General features: G+C 41.3%; 1 protein-coding gene across 5 annotated transcripts in view; it reads right to left on the reverse strand.

Annotated features, from left to right (window-relative positions):
- The window catches only part of LOC115191775 (type II inositol 3,4-bisphosphate 4-phosphatase-like), a 206,949-nt gene that overhangs the window by 166,026 nt on the left and 18,502 nt on the right, over positions 1-22,421 (reverse strand). For 2 of the 5 annotated variants that reach the window (XM_029749680.1, XM_029749679.1), the window contains exon 3: positions 5,628-5,746. In XM_029749680.1, coding sequence (XP_029605540.1) covers positions 5,628-5,746 — 119 coding nt within the window. Of the gene's footprint in view, positions 1-528; positions 661-2,189; positions 2,246-5,627; positions 5,747-6,064; positions 6,215-22,421 lie in introns of those variants that run through there. The other 3 variants (XM_029749681.1, XM_029749682.1, XM_029749683.1) reach the window with 3 other exon arrangements.

Genomic DNA, 22,421 nt, shown 5'->3' on the forward strand with positions numbered 1-22,421 from the left:
ATCTTAGCCTAACACAGTAAGCCCATTGATACAGTAGGGGAGTACTGGAGGGATGTAGACTGTGGAAGGACCTGTGGTTACAGATCGGCAGCCAAGACATGAGGCTACACACACACACACCTCTCTCCTCACGAGCCAACCTCTACACAAACCCCTCTCCTCCCTAGTCTACTAGATGTTTTCATCCCCTGTATTAACACCAAGCAGTGGGAGAGAGAAAACAACACTAATCCATTGGAGAGTACTCTACTCCCATGCTCTCAGTATACAGTGTTGCCCAGTACTGCCACCCAGATACCATGCTACCATGCTTTGAGGGGCATGTGGGCATTCTGTAGCAGCACATTCACACACAATCTGGTACAGCGGGTAAAACAAGGGGAAATGAATACTCTGGTACAGCATGCAATACAAGGGCAAATCAAAGACTCGCTGAGTGCTCACATGCATGCACACACACACACACACACACACCTCAAATTCCCTCGGCAAGACATTCTGAACTGAATAGCCTTCTTTCATACTTACCAGCATGTTTGGCAACTCCATCTACAGCCAAATTCACACAGCGGTACAAACAGGTAGAGTGGAGTAGCAGCAGTAGTACTTCAGAGAGAAGTAGCTAGACAGTCAGTCAATGGGCCAGCCAGTCAGGCAGTATGTCTACGGCAGTAGGGGAGACAGCTGCGTATATAGACAGTGACGCCCCTCTCGGCGCCTTTGGGTTACAGACCTCCAAGGAATGGGTGAGGCATTACACTATTAGAGGGTGTGTGTGTGGAGGGTGTGTGTGTGTGTGGAGGGTATCGTTCCATGGCAGGAGGCTCTCTCAGACAGTTGGCTCTCACCCATTCCCTTGACCCTCTCATCATATTCACACACACACACACACACCTCGCTTCACTAGCATGACATGAAAGGCTTGTTTTATCCTACTGGGCACTTGGCCCCACAGCATGCTGTCAAATCCCTTTTTTGAGAAGGCCACTCCTGGGCCCTTGGAGGTAATGGCTTTCAGAATAAGATTTTCCCATAGACAAACAGATTACCGTGGGGCCTAAATGTCACCCTCTCTGTCCTGTCTGTCTCCTCTCTCAGAGGTACAGTATATAACCCACACCACTCTGGGTGCTTAGAGATGGAGAGAGGGGATCTCCAATAGCATTTTAGTAGTGTTTACACTTGAGCCCAACATGTCTGATAAAACTGATTGATAGGACAGATTGATAGGACAGATTGATGGGACAGATTGATAGGACAGATTGAAGGGACAGATTGAAGGGACAGATTGAAGGGACAGATTGAAGGGACAGATTGAAGGGACAGATTGATAGGACAGATTGCTTTGAAGTCTGTTGATTTCTACTGCTTATATTTATATTTGTTTATTTAACTTTATGCCCAATGTTTCAAACAAAAATAATTCAAATGAAAGGCTTCACACTGCCCTAAGATGGACTGTTCAGGATAAGGAAACACCTGCTCTGTAAGGCTTCAATAACACCCGGATCACATGTGTGGGGGTGAGAGAGAAAGAGGTGGGGCAGGCAGCAGGCCACCAGTCTCCAGTCTGTCTCCAGGCATAGCGGGAGCTGCCAGTCTGGTAAGACCCAGCTGTTGGACACCAGTGCCTCTGGGAACAACACACGGCAGCCGGCCTGTCTCTGACATATTCCCACTTCATACATAGACATGAGTGTGAGCATGCACACACACACATAGGGCCTTTCCCCTTTTAACCAGAGAGGTGATTGAAGGAACAGCTGCAGCACTGAGGAATGATGGACAGACAGACAGAGCTCAATTAAACAATGTAGTATAGGGACTCCCTATGGCTGGCCACACACACACACACACACACACACACACACACACACGGTGTACTGCCAGTTTAGTGTTATTGTTGAGTCTCTTACTGTAAAACCATTCCTGATGCTCTTTGTTCTTGTTTGTTATCCTTTGAAAATAAATACAAGTTGATCCCACCCAAAAAAATCCCTATCAGTGTTCAGTGATACGTAATGAATTAGAGAGACTAGTCATTCCAATACATCGACCAGTCAGATACAGAAGTTACACTGCGTCTAGTTCAATACTTACAATACCATGCGACTGTAAATCCAGAGACACGTCAACAGTATGATCAGAAGAGATCTCCACAGCTACATACATACAGTATCCATACATACCCTCCTCTTGAGAAGCCGAAAGCAACAGTCCATGTTGTTCTCAGATCCCTCTCCAAAACAAGTCACATCACAGCGATGGAATCACACTAGTCCTGCAGCAGTGAGCTTGGCTGAGCCGTACTGTACTGCTTACTGCTGCACCACATCCTGTGTTTTCCACTTGGACCCAGACCCAGAGTGAGTGGAGGACGAGGACTCCTTTTATCTTCTATGGAGTTTCTACAGTAAGAGACGAAGGGACTGTCTTGAAAACAGTAAAACTTCCCGTTGCTTAATCAGCTAGATAAGAGAGAGATAAACCCTTCTTCGTGTTCTCTCACATGAGCCCTCAGTCTGACGGAGAGGAGGGGGGAAGAAAGGGAAAGACGAGTGACTGATTTGTTGAGGTGTGTGTGTGTGTGTGTGTGTGTGTGTGAGTGTGTGTGCGTGCAATGGTGGAAAATGACTCAAGTAAAAGTGTAAGTCACACATTACATTTTTTTTTTTTAAGTATTTGGTTTTAAATATACTTAAGTATAAAAAGTAAATGTAATTACTGAAATATACTTAAGTATTAATTTTAAATCATTTCAAATGACTTATATTAAGCAAACCAGACAGCACAATTGTGTTTTTTTTAATTTACAGATAGCCAGGGGCACACTCAGACCTCATTTACATGATTTATTATTTTTACTTAAGTACTTTACACCAGTGTGTGTGTGTGTGTGTGTGTGTGTGTGTGCGTGTGGTGTTCTAGGTGGGTATTCCAGCCCGGGACAGGGGGCAGATGTTGCCGCTGCCCCGAAAACACTTGTGCTCTTGTTGCCATAGTAATGACACTCCAGCTCTGAGGGCAATAAAAGAGGCATGCCAGAGGTCAGAGGGCACAGACACTTCCGTGAGACTGTATGGAGCGCAGAGACTCAACACACACACAGTGGGCACACGCAGACAGTCTGCTACTGCAGTTGACTGACTCTGATAGTCAGATTGAGACAAATCAGAGAGAAAGACAGAGAAATAACATGTTTCCCATGCCAATAAAGCCCTTGCATTGAGACAGAGATAGAGAGAGGGAGGGAGTGAACAAAAGGGAGCGAGGAAATGAGAGAAAGAGAATGAGTAGGAGAGAGAGAGATATACTTAACAGGCTGACTACACCGCTCGCGTCGCATGCACGATCATTGCAAAATACATTTAGAAATCTATATTATTCAATTATTGCGCACACACACTGCTCGCGCGCGCCAACGAGCGTCTGCGTTGCCAAGGGCTAAAATAGAAGTCAGTTCTATTTCTGACGCAGATCGCACTGCAAGTCCTGCCTCTCCCATCTCCTCATTGGTTTATAGAAGCAGGTACCCACGTGCCATCTCCTCATTGGTTATACCCACGTGGGTGACTGAAGACGAACGAGGTCAGTGGTGGTAATGCACCTAATTTATGAAAGTTGCCTAGAAACGTTTCGGTTGACCATTTTATGTGTGGATTAATTGGTGGAGTAGAGCACCTTGTGCATTTCAGGTAAAATAACAACTCTGTTTATATCCCAGGACGAATTAGCTAGCAACAGCAAGCTAGCTAAATAGGACAAATTAGCTAGCAAGTGCAAGCTAGCTAGCTAAATCACCATAAATGTTTAACCTGTTGGGGCTAGGGGGCAGTATTTGCACGGCCGGATAAAAAACGTACCCGATTTAATCTGGTTACTACTCCTGCCCAGTAACTAGAATATGCATATAATTGTTTGATTTGGATAGAAAACACCCTAAAGTTTCTAAAACTGTTTGAATGGTGTCTGTGAGTATAACAGAACTCATTTGGCAGGCCAAAACCTGAGAAGATTCCAAACAGGAAGCGCTCTCTCTGACCATTTCATGGCCTTATTGATCATCTCTAACAAAAACAGGGGATCTCTGGCATGACGTGACATTTTCTAACGCTCCAACAGGCTCTCAGAAGGCGCCAGAAAGCTGAATCGTGGCTTTGCAGCCCATGGCTGAAAAACAGTAGCGCATTTTGATAGTGGTCGATCTGAGGACAATGGGACGGGGCGCGCGTGCCCGAGTCGACTCCATGTTAACTTTCTCTCTCTTTGAACGAAAACCACCACTCCCGGTCGGAATATTATCGCTTTTTTACGAGAAAAATGGCATAAAAATTGACTTTAAACAGCGGTTGACATGCTTCGAAGTACGGTAATGGAATATTTAAAAAAATTTTGTCACGAAAAGTGTCGGGCGCGTGACCCTTATTTACCCTTCGGATAGTGTCTTGAACGCACGAACAAAACGCCGCTATTTGGATATAACTATGGATTATTTGGGACCAAACCAACATTTGTTATTGAAGTAGAAGTCCTGGGAGTGCATTCTGACGAAGAACAGCAAAGGTAATAACATTTTTCTTATAGTAAATCTGACTTTGGTGAGGGCTAAACTTGGTGGGTGTCTAAATAGCTAGCCTGTGATGGCCGGGCTATCTACTCAGAATATTGCAAAATGTGCTTTCACCGAAAAGCTATTTTAAAATCGGACATAGCGAGTGCATATAGGAGTTCTGTATCTATAATTCTTAAAATAATTGTTATGTTTTTTTGTGAACGTTTATCGTGAGTAATTTAGTAAATTCACCGGAAGTGTTCGGTGGGAATGCTAGTCACATGCTAGTCACATGCTAATGTAAAAAGCTGGTTTTTGATATAAATATGAACTTGATTGAACAAAACATGCATGTATTGTATAACATAATGTCCTAGGTGTGTCATCTGATGAAGATCATCAAAGGTTAGTGCTGCATTTAGCTGTGGTTTGGGTTTATGTGACATTATATGCTAGCTTGAAAAATGGGTGTCTGATTATTTCTGGCTGGGTACTCTGCTGACATAATCTAATGTTTTGCTTTCGTTGTAAAGCCTTTTTGAAATCGGACAGTGTGGTTAGATTAACGAGAGTCTTGTCTTTAAAATGGTGTAAAATAGTTATATGTTTGAGAAATTGAAGTAATAGCATTTCTAAGGTATTTGAATATCGCGGCACAGGATTACACTGGCTGTTGAGTAGGTGGGACGCACCGAGCCCATAGAGGTTAATGCTTTTCGACCTGTCCCCAAATTAATATAATTGGTTCAGAGTTTGTTTTGATATTTTAACCTCCGTGTCGTGATCGCATTTGGTGTGGGGGGGACAAAATACATTTATGCACGATAGCGCACGCACGCACCCGGTTTGGGTTCCATGTTAACCACAACAGCAATAGCAACTTAGACCCAGTGAACCAGAGCGACCCTTTAACAGTAAAAATAACAAACACCGGCAGAGAAAGGGAGTGAGATAGCAAAAGAGTGTGTGTGAGAGAAAGAGAGAGTGAGAAGGAGGGGAGGTAGCTGCATTAAGTGGCTTGTGAAAGGGTGTGTGTGTGTGTATGTGTCAGTGCATATGCGTGTGTGTGCCTTACCTCTACTATCTCTGTGCAGGCGTGGGAGACCAGGTATTGTTCCCGGGGGTCGATGACAGCAACCTGGACTAGAGCATTGGGCTTCCTGTCTCTGCCAGAGCCAATCAAATCCCTGCACTCTGGAGAAGGGGAGGACACACACACACACACACAGAGAAAGACAGAGAGAGAGAAAGAAAGAGTGGGGGAGGAGAGAGAAAGATGAAGCAGAAAGAGAGAGTTGATGAAAGGGGGAGGGCAGAGAGAGAGGACAGTCAGTACATTCCCTGAGTAAAACCCCAACATCAAACAACACAAGGTTGAATAGAAAGGTCAAAAGGGAAAGGGGAAGGAGAGGAAGGAGGAGGGAAACCACCATGACCCCACCATTCCTGGGGCATGATGTGAGAGTGGTGGAAGGATTTTAAAAAAACAATTTCTCAGGGAAGTATCCTCACTGTACAGGAAATGGGAAGTCATATGTCCTTAGTTCTGGAAAGCAGCTTGTCTCCTGAGACCCAGTTGTCAAACTAACATGGCTGCCAGTCAAAGTCTTCTCTCTTCCTTCTTCCCTCAGCTGAGAGAGTGTGCTGAGGACTGTCCGTTTTATTAGGATTTAATGTTTGTCAGTGAAACCCCTGGTCAGTCCATATTTCCTCCAGGCTTCCTGTCTGACAGGAAGACTGGGACGTGGGGAGGCGAGGGGAGGCTAGGCCATCATAGGAAACCAACACTTCCTGTCCAGGAATGGTCACTCCCTCTCTGGCTCAGTACGAGGCTGTGGTCACCAGTATTTACTGTAAAGTGATATTGGACGATACATGTAGATATTGAAGTAACCACAAAGAGCCATATGCTGTCACTGAATGGTTGAAAATCTGACTACAGTGCTCTAGGACTACTAGACAGGGTGGAATATCTGACTACAGTGCTCTAGGACTACTAGACAGGGTGGAATATCTGACTACAGTGCTCTAGGACTACTAGACAGGGTGGAATATCTGACTACAGTGCTCTAGGGCTACTAGACAGGGTGGAATATCTGACTACAGTGCTCTAGGGCTACTAGACAGGGTGGAATATCTGACTACAGTGCTCTAGGACTACTAGACAGGGTGGAATATCTGACTACAGTGCTCTAGGACTACTAGACAGGGTGGAATATCTGACTACAGTGCTCTAGGACTACTAGACAGGGTGGAATATCTGACTACAGTGCTCTAGGACTACTAGACAGGGTGGAATATCTGACTACAGTGCTCTAGGACTACTAGACAGGGTGGAATATCTGACTACAGTGCTCTAGGACTACAGGGTGAGACATCTGAATCAGGACATTGGACCATGTCCAAATGGTGCACTTTATCCAACTAGCAACATTCTGGCAGACAAACAAGAATTGATCCGCTCTGCAAATGCATTGTCACTATAGCACATTATTTACTGAAATCGTAACCCCGAGTAACATTACTCAATAGAACAAAAATCCATAAAAGCAGCAAAATATGACAGAAGGTTGTTCTTTTTATGTGTAATTCCCCCTCGGAGGGTCGATCTGATAGAATAAGCGACTGTACGGGTACAGAAAATAAAAAGGTTACAACAAGGGGGAATTGAAGAAGAGTCAAGAGGAAGCTACAGAGGTGGCCCAGGAGTTAAAAGATGAATGGTGCTAAGGCATAAAACATTGTCTTTGCTGTAAAGACCTTTGCTTTCTTGATGTACTGGAGTCTCAGTGAACTGATCCATCTAGCATTCTCTGATCTTTGGAGGATGAGAGAGTGAGAGATACGGGGCTATGCACTGGGACACACACCAAGACAACGGGTTCACTCTGTAGAATGGAATCCCTTCCTTAGTTGAGTTGTACCATACTGCAACATGTAGATGTACAGTTGAATGCACGCACAAACATGCACGTACACACATATGCATACACGCGAGCACTTACGACTCACACACGCATGCATGCAAGGACGACACACACACACACACACACACAATTTGTTGGCCTTATGTAAACTGCTGCAAGTATCATGTGTATTTCTACCTACATTAGAATTCTGATCGGCTTGTCAAGGTGAAAGTCGTCACCTTGACTGGTCTACGAACACAAACAAAGTCAAAATTCAAGCGGTATTTGTCACCCAGTTTGTGTGTGAGAGGAAAGGGAAAACAGTGTTTTAGCATTTAGCCGAGCCTCTCTGCTGAGAAATGGATGTCAGAACAACGTAACACTGTTCTGGTTGAAGCATTGACACACGGTCGAGGTCAAATTCAAGGTGAAACATCAAAATGGTCTCAAGGAAAACAGCTAAAATAGTGAAATTCAGCAATTGTATATAGATACACAGCTGAAGTCGGATGTTTACATACACTTAGGTTGGAGTCATTAAAACTCGTTTTTCAACCACTCCACACATTTCTTGTCAACAAACTATAGTTTTGGCAAGTTGGTTAGGACATCTACTTTGTGCATGACAAGTCATTTTTCCAACAATTGTTTACAGACGGATTATTTCACTTATAATTCATTGTATCCACAATTCCACTGGGTCAAAAGTTTACATAGACTAAGTTGACTGTGTCTTTAAACAGCTTGGAAAATTCCAGAAAATGATGTCATGGCTTTAGAAGCTTCTGATAGGCTAATTGACATAATTTGAGTCAATTGGAGGTGTACCTGTGGATGTATTTCAAGGCCTACCTTCCAACTCAGTGCCTCTTTGCTTGACATCATGGGAAAATCTGAAGAAATCAACCAAGACCTCAGAAAAAAATTGTAGACCTCCACAAGTCTGGTTCATCCTTGGGAGCAATTTCTAAATGCCTGAAGGTACCACGTTCATCTGTACAAACAATAGTACGCAAGTATAAACACCATGGGACCACGCAGCCGTCATACCGCTCAGGAAGGAGACACGTTCTGTCTCCTAGAGATGAACGCACTTTGGTGAGAAAAGTGCAAATCAATCCCAGCAAAGGACCTTGTGAAGATGCTGGAGGAAACAGGTATAAAAATATCTATATCCACAGTAAAACAAGTCCTATATCGACATAACCTGAAAGGCCGCTCAGCAAGGAAGAAGCCACTGCTCCAAAACCGCCATAAAATGCCAGACTACGGTTTGCAACTGCACATGGGGACAAAGATAATAGTTTTTGGAGAAATGTCCTCTGGTCTGATGAAACAAAAATCATTCTCTCTACTATTATTCTGACATTTCACATTCTTAAAATAAAGTGGAGATCCTAACTGACCTAAGACAGGGAATTTTTACTACGATAAAATGTCATGAATTGTGAAAAACTGAGTTTAAATGTATTTTTCTAAGGTGTATGTAAACTTTCAACTTCAACTGTATATATATATAGATAGATAGAGAGAGAGAGATAGAGAGAGAGAGATAGAGAGAGAGAGATAGAGAGAGAGAGAGAGATGTATATATATAGAGAGAGAGAGATATATATATATGTATATATAGAGAGAGAGATATATATATATAGAGAGAGAGAGAGATATGTATAGGTATATGTATAGAGAGAGAGAGAGAGATATGTATAGGTATATGGATAGATAGATAGATAGATAGATAGGTATATGTATAGGTATATGTATAGATAGATAGATAGATAGGTATATGTATAGGTATATGTATAGATAGATAGGTATATGTATAGGTATATGTATAGATAGATAGGTATAGGTATATGTATAGATAGATAGATAGGTATATGTATAGGTATATGTATAGATAGATAGATAGGTATATGTATGTATAGATAGATAGATAGATAGATAGATAGATAGATAGATAGATAGATAGATAGGTATATGTATAGATAGATAGGTATATGTATAGGTATATGTATAGATAGATAGGTATATAGATATATAGATAGGTATATAGATATATAGATAGGTAGATAGGTATATAGATAGATAGATATATGTATAGGTATATGTATAGATAGATAGATAGGTATATGTATAGGTATATGTATAGATAGATAGATAGGTATATGTATAGGTATATGTATAGATAGATAGATAGATAGATAGATAGATAGATAGATAGATAGATAGATAGATAGATAGATAGGTATAGGTATATGTATAGATAGATAGATAGATAGATAGATAGATAGATAGATAGATAGATAGATAGATAGATAGATAGATAGATAGATAGATAGATAGGTAGGTATATGTATAGATAGATAGGTATATGTATAGGTATATGTATAGGTATATGTATAGATAGATAGGTATATGTATAGGTATATGTATAGATAGATAGGTATATGTATAGGTATATGTATAGATAGATAGGTATTTGTATAGGTATATGTATAGATAGATAGGTATATGTATAGATAGATAGATAGGTATATCTATAGGGATATGTATAATGATAGATAGATAGGTATATGTATAGGTATATGTATAGATAGATAGATAGATAGATAGGTATATGTATAGATAGATAGATAGATATATGTATAGGTATATGTATAGATAGATAGGTATATAGATATATAGATAGGTAGATAGGTATATAGATAGATAGATAGATAGATATATGTATAGATAGATAGATAGGTATATGTATAGATAGATAGATATATGTATAGGTATATGTATAGATAGATAGGTATATAGATATATAGATAGGTAGATAGGTATATAGATAGATAGATAGATATATGTATAGGTATATAGATAGATATATGTATAGGTATATGTATAGATAGATAGGTATATGTATAGGTATATGTATAGATAGATAGACAGGTATATGTATATGTATAGATAGATAGATAGGTATATGTATAGGTATATGTATAGATAGGTATATGTATATGTATAGATAGATAGATAGATATATGTATAGGTATATAGATAGATATATGTATAGGTATATGTATAGATAGATAGGTATATGTATAGGTATATGTATAGATAGATAGACAGGTATATGTATATGTATAGATAGATAGATAGGTATATGTATAGGTATATGTATAGATAGGTATATGTATAGGTATATGTATAGATAGGTATAGGTATATGTATAGATAGATAGGTATATGTATAGATAGATAGGTATATGTATAGGTATATGTATAGATAGATAGGTATATGTATAGATAGATAGACAGGTATATGTATATGTATATGTATAGATAGATAGACAGGTATATGTATATGTATAGATAGATAGATAGGTATATGTATAGGTATATGTATAGATAGGTATATGTATAGGTATATGTATAGATAGGTATAGGTATATGTATAGATAGATAGGTATATGTATAGATAGATAGGTATATGTATAGGTATATGTATAGATAGATAGGTATATGTATAGATAGATAGGTATATGTATAGATAGATAGGTATATGTATAGATAGATAGGTATATGTATAGGTAGGTAGATAGGTAGGTAGATAGATAGGTAGATAGATAGGTAGATAGATAGATAGGTAGATAGATAGATAGAGATATAGAGAGAGATATATATATATATCTACAGTTGAAGTTTACATACACCTTAGAAAAATACATTTAAACTCAGTTTTTCACAAGTATATATATATATATATATATATATATAGATAGATACTGTATGTGTTTCCTAGGCTGATATATATAGCAAAAGATCAATCACGTTTAAGTGAGCATTGTTTTGATCCCAGTTTAATCAACAGGTTTGAAAGTCAATCAATGATCACATTCAAACCATGTGACATCAGAAACAGCCCTGGATCACTGTCTCTTTGCCCGGTCAGGGGAATGTACTCAAATATTTCCTGAATGCTTCTTATTAGATCAAAAAGAGTTAACGGAACAGAAGAATAGCAGCCTGTTGTATGGAACTTACTAACAACACTCTAGGTACCATGATACTCTCAAAGAGCCTCTTCTCTATGACCCAAATGGAGACAGACAGACAGACAGACAGACAGACAGACAGACAGACAGACAGACAGACAGACAGACAGACAGACAGACAGACAGACAGACAGACAGACAGACAGACACAGAGAGAGGCAAACAGACACAGAGAGAGGCACAGAGAGAGAGAGGCAAACATAGACACAGAGAGAGACACAGAGAGAGAGAGAGAGACACAGAGAGAGGCACAGAGAGAGAGAGGCAAACAGAGACACAGAGAGAGAGGCAAACAGAGACACAGAGAGAGAGGCAAACAGAGACACAGAGAGAGAGGCAAACAGAGACACAGAGAGAGAGAGGCAAACAGAGACACAGAGAGAGAGACAAAAAGAGACACAGAGAGAGAGACAAAAAGAGACACAGAGAGAGAGACAAACAGAGACACAGAGAGAGAGACAAACAGAGACACAGAGAGAGAGACAAACAGAGACACAGAGAGAGAGAGAGGCAAACAGAGACACAGAGAGAGAGGCAAACAGAGACACAGCCAAATTACGTTGTTCCTCAAAAGAGCAGACATGGAAGCAACTACACATTCACAGCCCAGTAAGCTGTACCACATCAGAAATTCATACAGATGGGCCCAGAACAGTACAGAAGAATACCAGAAAGCAACCTGTAACCAAAATATCCAAACACTCTTAGATAACTTTCTGGATACCACATTCACTCGCAGTAAAGAAGGAATCAATCTATCAGTTAAAAACATCAACTATATATTCAGGCAAACGGCAAAAGAAGAACAATTGAAATTGATAAAAAACTAAACTAAAAAGACCACAGATGACAACTGGTTTGATGCAGTGTAAAATTATAAGCAAAACACTTAGAACACTATCCAACCAAAAGCACAGAGACCCAAATAATGATGAATTACACCTTCATTACTGTGAGACTTTAAAACTCTATAAACATACACTCAGAACCAAAAAAGCACAGTACAACAGCAAGCAGCTGACACTAATTGAGGAGTCCATAAACACAAACAACTTCTGGCAAAATTGGAAAAAAATTAAATCAAATCTAAACATGAGGAATTAGCGATACAGAATGGTGACATATGGACAACCCATTTCAAAACACTCTACAACACCGTTCGAATTGACACAAACGCAGAACAACGCCAAATTCATGAGAAGTTGAATGGATTAGAAAAAGCTATAAAAGGACAATCAAAATCCATTGGACTCCCCAATTACTGACCAGGAGCTCTATAAGAAACTTCAGGCCCTCAAATTTAAAAAAGTATTCAGACCTGATGGCATCCTAAATGAGATGCTCAAACTCACTAGTGCACAATTTCAATTGGCTATATTAAAACTGTTTAATTTGATCCTGAGTGTAGGTTATTTCCCTGACATCTGGAATCAAGGACTCATAACCCCAATCTTTAAGAATGGAGACAAATTTGACCCTAACAATTACAGAGGCATTTGTGTGAACAGTAACCTGGGGAAGGTTTTCTGTAGTATCATCAATGTAAGAGTTCTAAACTTCCTTAATAAGCACAATGTCTTGAGTAAAAGCCAAATTGGATTTATACCAAAACATCACACAACTGATAATATTTACACCCTACACACCCTAATAAACATGTCCACCAAAATAATACCAAAATATATGCTTGCTTTATCGACTTCCAAAAAGCATTTGATTCTATTTGGCATACAGGGCTGTTCTACAAAGTTATTGAAAGTGGTGTAGGGGGTAAAACATATGACATAATTAAATCAATGTATACTGGCAATACGTGCACCATTAAAATTGGCAAGAAAAGAACAGAATTCTTTAACCATGGGCGGGGCCTTCGCCAGGCTTGCAATCTGAGCCCTGCACTTTTCAATATTTACATCAACGAATTGGCCACTATTCTAGAAAAATCCTCACCCCTGGTGTTAGTCTCCACAATTCAGAGGTTAAATGCCTACTCTTCGCAGATGACCTATGCCTGCTGTCACCCACAGCACATGGCCTACAGCAGAGCCTGGACCTGCTAGAGCAGTACTGCCAGACCTGGGCCCTGGCAGTAAACCCAAAAAGACTAAAATAATGATTTTCCAGAGAAGATCCAGATCTCAGGGAATTAGACCAAAGTTCTCAATAGGTACAAAATATAGAGTACTGCACACACTACAATTACTTAGGTTTAAAAATAAGCTCAACTGGACACCTTAATTAATGAGGCAGTGTATGAACTGAGAGAGAAAGCACGCAGGGCATTCTACGCCATTAAAAAACGAATTCAAATTGAAATACCTAAAACTGATGGAATGTGTCATTGAATCAATTGTACTTCATGGCAGCGATGTGTGGGGTCCACTTACAAAACAATATTTCACCAAATGGGACAAACACCCCATTGAAACCCTGCATGCAGAGTTCTCTAAGACAAACAATGCATGCAGGGCAGAATTAGGCAAATATCCACTAATAATAAAAACTCAAAAAAAGAGCAATTAAGTTTTGGAAACATCTAAAATACAGTGACCCCCTCTCATAGCATTACCAAACCCTGCAATGCCAAGAGCTGAGCAAAGAAAAGAGTCCCCTCATCCAGCTGGTCCTGGGGCTGAGTTCACAAACTTGTTCTACTAACACACTGAAGCCTCAGAAACAGAACATCCAATCAATCAGAATAAAACTAATTACAACACAGTCAAAACAAAACTACATTGCTTATTGGGAAGCAAAAGCACAAAGCAAAATGCAGTGCTATCTGGCCCTAAATCGACAGTACACCATGGCTAAATATTTGACCATGGTTACTGATCAAAACCTTAGAAAAACCTTGACAAAGTACAGGCTCAGTGAGCACCGCCTTGCCATTGAGAAGGGTAGACACAGGAAAACCTGGCTCCCTGTAGAGGAAAGGCTGTGCAACCACTGCACCACAGCAGAACCTGAGACAGAGCTGCATTTCCTGACAAAATGTCAAAAATATAAAACAATTAGAGAGTGTCATTTTCCCAAATTTGAAACCCTTATTCAAGGTTTCAAGGATCTCTCTGATGAGAGTAGGCTACCCGTCCTGTTGGGGGAAGACTCAGAGAGCTGTGGGTTGGCAGCGCACTATATTGCTGCCTGCCATAAGTTGAGGGACAGTGTCTGACAGACCAATCAACCTGCACATGTCCTCTACTGTATGCTTATTGTTATTGTTCAATGTATGGTTATTTTGACCCTTGGTTATTGTTGTTACTGTTGTCCCGTTGACAATTTTGATTCTTATTATTTTCATATTGTAAATATCCAAAGTAAGCTTTGGCAATAAGTACATTGTTACTTCATGCAAATAAAGCAAATTTAATTGAAAGAAAGAGGGAGGGAGACAGAGAGACAGAGAGACAGAGAGACAGAGAGACAGAGAGAGAGAGAGAGAGAGAGAGAGAGCGCTAAGGCATAAAACATTGTCTTCGCTGTAAAGACCTTTGCTTTCTTGATGTACTGGAGTCTCAGTGAACTGATCCATCTAGCATTCTCTGATCTTTGGAGGATGAGAGAGTGAGAGATACGGGGCTATGCACTGGGACACACACCAAGACAACGGGTTCACTCTGTAGAATGGAATCCCTTCCTTAGTTGAGTTGTACCATACTGCAACATGTAGATGTACAGTTGAATGCACGCACAAACACACATGCATACATGCAAGCACTTACGACTCACACAAAAACATTTTTTGTTGGCCTAATGTAAATTGCAGCCAGTACCAGCCATTTTCCTACCTACAGCATTAGAATGCTGATTGACTTGTCAAGGTGAGAGTAGTCACCTTGACTTGTTTACAAACGCAAACAAACACAAACAACGTCGAGATTCAAGCGGTTTTGTCATAAATAAAACAGTGTTTTGGCATTTAGCCGAGCCGCTCTGCTGAGAAATGGGACGTCAGAGCAATGTAGCGCTGTTCTGGTTGAAGCATTGACATTGTTGGAAGTGCAACGCATCGTTTAATTAACACACGGCCAAATTCAAAGTGAAATATCAATAGGGTCTCATTTAGGGATGCACGATATATCGGTATCGGCCAATATTAGCTAAAAATGCCAACATCGGTATCGGCCCGATGTCTAGTTTAACGCCGATGTGCAAAACTGACGTCAAAGCTGAAGTGCATACCTATATAAGACAGGTACATGACGTACTAACGCCACGTAAAATGTTGCGATACACCTGCAACACAGCATTCCTAACCTAGTCCACAATGTCTGCTGTGTGGATCTAGCAGTCAACAAGTCGAGCAGTCATTTGAAAGAGTAAGAACATTTCAGCGAGACAACTCAATGCCAAGATAATGGAGTTCATTGCCCTTGACAATCAACCGTTCTCTGTCGTGGGTGATGTTGGCTTTCGCGACTAGTCGAGCACCGGTACACACTACCAAGTGCGCTATTTTTCAGATGTGCCTTACAGGAGTTACACAGTATAGCTTCACTGCTATTAGCATCACGACATACTATGGAACGCCGTTTGGGTCTTTGCGTGTCAAAGAAGATACACGTCAAATAACACTATTTGACAAGTTAAATAACAGTTCTATTATAGAATGTTGTGTGTTCTGAATTTACACGTGTAAGCTAAGTGCCACCACTACTATCAGTAGTACTGTCAAAGCTGTACAAAAAAAAGTCTGCAAACAAGCAAAGACCGGCCACCAACGATGTGTTTACAACACCGCGTTGGTAATAAAGCATTATTTGTTTGACCGCAACTTCTGGGGTAGCTAGCTAGCTTTAGCTTGGTACCTAGCTAGCACAAATACAACCAGCCTGAAAACAATGACCAGTAGAAACTGCAGTCATTTTCCTTATTCTTAACAATGATTTCGGAATCCTTGTAACTATTAGCTAGGTAGCCACTTGTTGTTCGCCTATTGAAATTGAACTTCAGCTCATGAAAAATAAATAGCCAGCCTCTTAACCCTGTTGCCCAAAGCTAAGGTTATAAGCAGCCAGCTTGCTTCATCTGGCTAGTGAAGCTCGACTGGACCGGGTTGTGTTGTGAAGCTAGCCACAATAAGGATTAGGCAAAATAGTGGAATTTGCAGTTTGCCTTCAAGGTAAAAGTACCTCTGAAAGTGATGCAGAAGGTTACAATTGGTGGAATCATGCCATATTTAGACTAGATAACGTTAAACAAGGTTGAAATGTGAAGCAATGAAATGAGTTACCAGTCTACTCGGTGACACCCACAGAACACAACTGTGAAGAGTTTATGCAAATATTAGCGTTGTAGCTCTTATCACGGGACTGTGACTGTGTGAAATCACCTCCCCAGTCAGCCTATTGTGTGTATTGACATTCATTTTGCACTGTACAGCTTTACCTAAGGATTGGGAATCAATGAAATGGGGTATCAGTTTACTCAATACCAAAGATATTTTTTCCCAACGTCCTCCTCAGCATTATCAGACTCCAAAACATCCACGCAGTATTGTTTTTCCTTGGGAATAGTGTTCAATACACATAGGTTGACAAATGTGGCTCAATTCACAGTTGTTTCAGAGACCCGCAATAAGAGCTATGACGCTAATGTTCTCTGGGTGTCACTGAGTAGACTGATACCCCATGTCATCGCAATGCTAGCTAGGTTCGACTTTGCCGGCATGGATGTCCTTGTCCCATCGCGCACTAGCGACTCCTGTGGCGGGCCGGGCGCAGTGCATGCTGACACGGTTGCCAGGTGTACGGTGTTTCCCCCGACACATTGGTACGGCTGGCTTCCGGGTTAAGTGGGCATTGTGTCAAGAAGCAGTGCGGCTTGGCTAGGTTGTGTTTTGGAGGACGCATGGCTCTCGACCTTCGCCTCTCCCGAGTACGTTCGGCAGTTGCAGAGATGAGACAAGACTGTAACTACCAATTGGAAAACACAAAATTGGGGAGAAAAAAAATGGGTAGAAAAAAAAAGAATATGATTTCTCATTCAATCGATGACCCCATTCAAACCGTGTGACATCAGACATAAGCCTAAATCACACAAAATGTAATTCCATTTCCTCTTTAGGTTGTGTCTCTTTGCCCTGTCAGTGAAATGGACACAAATATTTCCTGAATGCTTTTTATCAGATCAAAAGAGTGGATGGAATTGCAGAATAGCAGCCTGCTGTATGGAACTTACTAATAACACTCTAGGTACCATGATACTCTCAAAGAGCCTCTTCTCTATGACACACATGGTGTCCAAATGGAGGGAGAGACAGAGACAGACAGGAGAGAGCGAGAGAAAGGGAAAACAGGTCGAGAGCGAGAGAGGGGAGAGAGAGAGAGAGAGAGAGAGAGAGAGCGAGAGACAGGTCGAGAGAGAGAGAGTACAGAGAGAGAGCGAGAACAGGTCGAGAGAGAGAGAGTACAGAGAGAGAGCGAGAACAGGTCGAGAGAGAGAGAGTGAGAGAGAGCGAGAACAGGTCGAGAGAGAGAGAGTGAGAGAGAGCGAGAACAGGTCGAGAGAGAGAGAGAGGCGAGAGAGAGAGAGTAGAGAGAGAGAGAGAGAGCGAGAGACAGAGGGAGAACAGGTCGAGAGAGAGAGTACAGAGAGAGAGAGAGAGAGAGAGAGAGAGAGCGAGAGACAGAGGGAGAACAGGTCGAGAGAGAGAGTACAGAGAGAGAGAGAGAGAGAGAGCGAGAGACAGAGGGAGAACAGGTCGAGAGGGAGAGGTAAGGCGAGTTAGAGAGATAATGGGAACAGAGGAATAGAAGGATTAAGTGAAGTGATAGAAGGTAAGAAAGAGAGGGAGTGGGTGAGTCATGAAAATACTCTCACCACCCCAGATGTAATGCAGCCCGTTAGGCTAATTGGCTGGCTCGATCTGAATTAAAGTCCTTCAGCATTAAAGCAAATGACTTTCTGCTCCGATGCAATGGCTACAATCATCGCTAATTTATCATCCTAAAATAGCCAAGACTTTTATCTGAAAATATGGTGTTTTTCTGTGACTCCCTGGGGTTTGGGGTGAGTAAATTGTATGGTTGTAAACTGAAATAATAACTTAGCTTTTAGTCTGATCATTATTTCAATGATGAACAACCTTTCAAATTTACTGTCAACGGCATTATTATTTGAAATTATGATCTGGCTGGCTGGCTGGCTGGCTGGCAGGCAGACAGACAGACAGACAGACAGACAGACAGACAGACAGACAGACAGACAGACAGACAGACAGTGTACAGAGTGTACAGATAACAGTTGATTTTTACATTCCATTATGAGTATCCTCTACTACAACACCGACAGTGGCATGTAGACAGACACAACAACGCAGCAGTCATGGGGCACTACGAAGGCAGAAGTGAGGGAAAGGAGCCAGTTAAATAGATGGATTAAACCACAGTTTGAGACAGGGCCGTGTGACTAACAGTCCTTGTGGATCCGTAGGGACATAGTGACTGTCGTTGAGGTAACAGTGTGACATTCGGTACGGAGTGTCAGGGACAACACATCCTCTTAGTAATGTTGTCACCAGACTGGAGCAGACAGGCAACGTTACGCTATTGGATTCCCCTGGGCTAATACATATCCTTCATCACCGCGGGCTAGAAACAGCGTGAAGTGTAAGTGTGTGTGTGTGTATGCGTGCTTGCAAGCAAGCATGTTTGTACACGTGTGCGTCGGCCCACAAAAAAAGCCATCATAGATTATCCTTTCGGCCTTGGTTGCTCCAGGAGGCCACAAAGCATCTGCCATCAGGGTTAGTTTCTAAAACACAATATAAAAACGACTGTTCCAGAATGTGTATCCATCTAAATCAGAGCTATAGGGAGATGCCTCCACCATGTCTAACCTGTTATCATGGAGCTGCAGCGCCAGGCAGAACAAAACAACACAGCCAACCACGACGTGGCGCTATCTCTCTGGCGCTATCTCTCTGTTCCATCCGATTGATTCTACATTGTGACGCTCACCTGTTCTTCCACCAACAACCAAGATCCTAATATTAGATATGTTGGAGTTACAGTAAAGAGCTGGAGCCACACAGGGCTGAAGAAAGCAGCGCTAGAACGGATGAGGCAGAAGAACAGACATGCGCGCGGTCGCGCACAGAAACACTTTTATTTTCCCAGGGACCATAGAAGATCCGCTCCCTCTGTTCCTCAACTTTACTATCAGTTTAATCATTTCTCTCTCTCTCTTGTCTTGCTTCCTCTCTCTTGCTCCATGTCCCTCTCTTTCTCCATCTCTCCCACAATTATAGCAACACATTCAATTGTCAAAGACTCCAGCCACCCTTGTCATAGACTGTTCTCTCTGCTACCGCATGGCAAGCGGTACCGAAGGGCCAAGTCTAGGTCCAAGAGGCTTCTACCCCCAAGCAATAAGACTCCTGAACATCTAGTCAAAGGGCTACCCAGACTATTTGCATTGACCCCCCCCCCCCCCCCTTACACTGCTGCTACTCTCTGTTGTCTCTCTGTTGTCATCTATGCATAGTCACTTTAATAACTATCTACATGTACATATTACCTCAACTAACTGGTGCCCCCGTACATTGACTCTGTACCAGTACCCCCCTGTATATAGTCTCACTATTGTTATTTTACTGCTGCTCTTTAATTACTTGTTACTTTTAATTCTTATCCATATTTTTTTTAACTGCATTGTTGGTTAGGGGCTCGTAAGTAAGCATTTCACTGTAAGGTCTATCTGTTGTATTGTGACTAATACAATTTGATTTGAAGTGTGGTATAGAACTGGGGAGTTGCTCAACAGTGTTTGATCCTCTCCAGTTCAAAGGCTCAGAGGATCTCTGACAGGTCCTGGGATCTCACCTAATATCACACTCTACTGAGGATTGACATGTGACAGTGGACATCTCTATCCGCATCGCTTCACAGAGTGATAGGACCAAAGCCACAGCCATTAAATTCAACTACTGAGTTTATGAGGTCAGTAACATTTGAGATAGAGAGGAAGAGTGAGAGAGAAAGAGAGAGAGAGGGGGAGAAAGATGGAAAGGGGAGAGATTGAGAGAGATATGGAGAGAAAGAGAGAAAGAGTGCTGGGGATGAGAGAGAGAGAGAGGAAGAGAGAGAGAAAGAGAAAGAGAGAGGGGGAGAAAGATGGAAAGGGGAGAGATTGAGAGAGATTTGGAGAGAAAGAGAGAAAGAGTGCTGGGGATGAGAGAGAGAGAGAGGAAGAGAGAGAGAAAGAGAAAGAGAGAGGGGGAGAAAGATGGAAAGGGGAGAGATTGAGAGAGATATGGAGAGAAAGAGAGAAAGAGAGTGCTGGGGATGAGCGAGAGAGAGAAAATGGATTCTAAAACAGGGATATGAGAAAGAGACAAAGAAACAGAAAAGAGAGAAAGAAAGAAAAATGTGAATACATTGACACTTTTCAAGACGAATTCACAGGGAATTTGTTTTAATACAGTGCCATCTCCTCTGTGACCTTACAGGGAATCTAAATTCCATTAGAAGGGCAAATGGGAAGAGAAAGGGAGACAGTGGGGGTTGCTATGGGAGACAAATACACCACTCTCCAGATGAGGATTATTAATCACGATAATTATATCAACGCTTCAATTAATTTGACAACATTATTTGCATCTGCCGCCGCGATTTTCACACCTGTTCAGTGTTCACCATCAGGTCTGTGGAAAATATAATGCCTGTTAAATTACTATATGGAAATTCATGTTGTGGAGAGAGTCTATACATCTGACGTGTCAATTAAACAGAGAAAATGACAAGCACATGATGTTAGACTAGTGAAAGATGTAGAATTAATGGACAGATGTTGATTCTGTGAAGTCTACAAAATAAAGAACACACACTCCAGCAGGCTGACCGCTAGCTAGTAGCTCACAGCCCACCTATGAGTAGCTCGGCTAACAATTCCCGAAAGTATACGCAATTTTTCATGTGTTCCATTGCAAACTGTCATCAACAAATCTCACAAGTATGCGACACCGCCAGCTCCCAGCTACTAACTAATCAACATTGATATTATTCCACCCGTGGTTAGCCCCTATTGGCTTAAAAAGCCAAACCTAACACAACATCTGCCAATTCATTTCCAGCAATATTGCCCCTGTCTGTCTGTGTGGCGCGCGTTTGTCTGTCACTCCACTTGACGTGATAACCATCTTGTGAGTTGACAGAAATACTTTCCCCAAAAACCCTTATCCATTAAATGTTAACTGCAAAGGCGGCTTACCTGGCAAAAGTATATCATGAGTGAGTATATCATTTGTATCTATTATTTATTATTTGGAAACTTTGCCATGAAATGAACAGCAGCAGTACAGAAACAACGCTAGGCCAGCACATTAAACTAGATCGACACGTTCCTGTGCAATTAAAGGGCCAGAAGGGCAATTAAAGGGGAATTACACTCAACGATCTATTTATTAGCTTTCTTCCAAACCTACATTTGTTTTGTCTTCTGCTGATATTTAGCAATTGACATGGACTCATAACATCCAATTTCGTTGTTTATCTATGAACAATTGTAATTTCAAGTGACCCTCCCAAAATAAAACGGAGAAAACATAATTTGGGAAAATTATCACAGAATTTATATGGCCCCCCCTTAGAGTTGTTAATTAACCATTATTTTACTAGATATATATTGACAGAAAACGTCTTTCTCTTGTACACTAAGGACCCGGGGAAGAGAAGAACGTACTTATCTGAAAGCTAGAGAAAAAAAATTGTAGCTCTCAATGTTTCATTTTTTAAAAGTAGCTCTCATGCTGGAAAAGGTTAGAGACCCCTGCTCTATACAAATGATAAATAAAGTGGCACACTTCTCTCACCTGGCTTTGGACTTATTTAAATAGATGCTGATTTAGTGTCTTAACAGAAGAAAAGGCTCCAATAAATCTTTGAAGTGTGTTTGTACCATGCCAGATTGACAA

Source organism: Salmo trutta, chromosome 4 (assembly GCF_901001165.1).
Source record: "Salmo trutta chromosome 4, fSalTru1.1, whole genome shotgun sequence".
NCBI lineage: Eukaryota > Metazoa > Chordata > Actinopteri > Salmoniformes > Salmonidae > Salmo > Salmo trutta.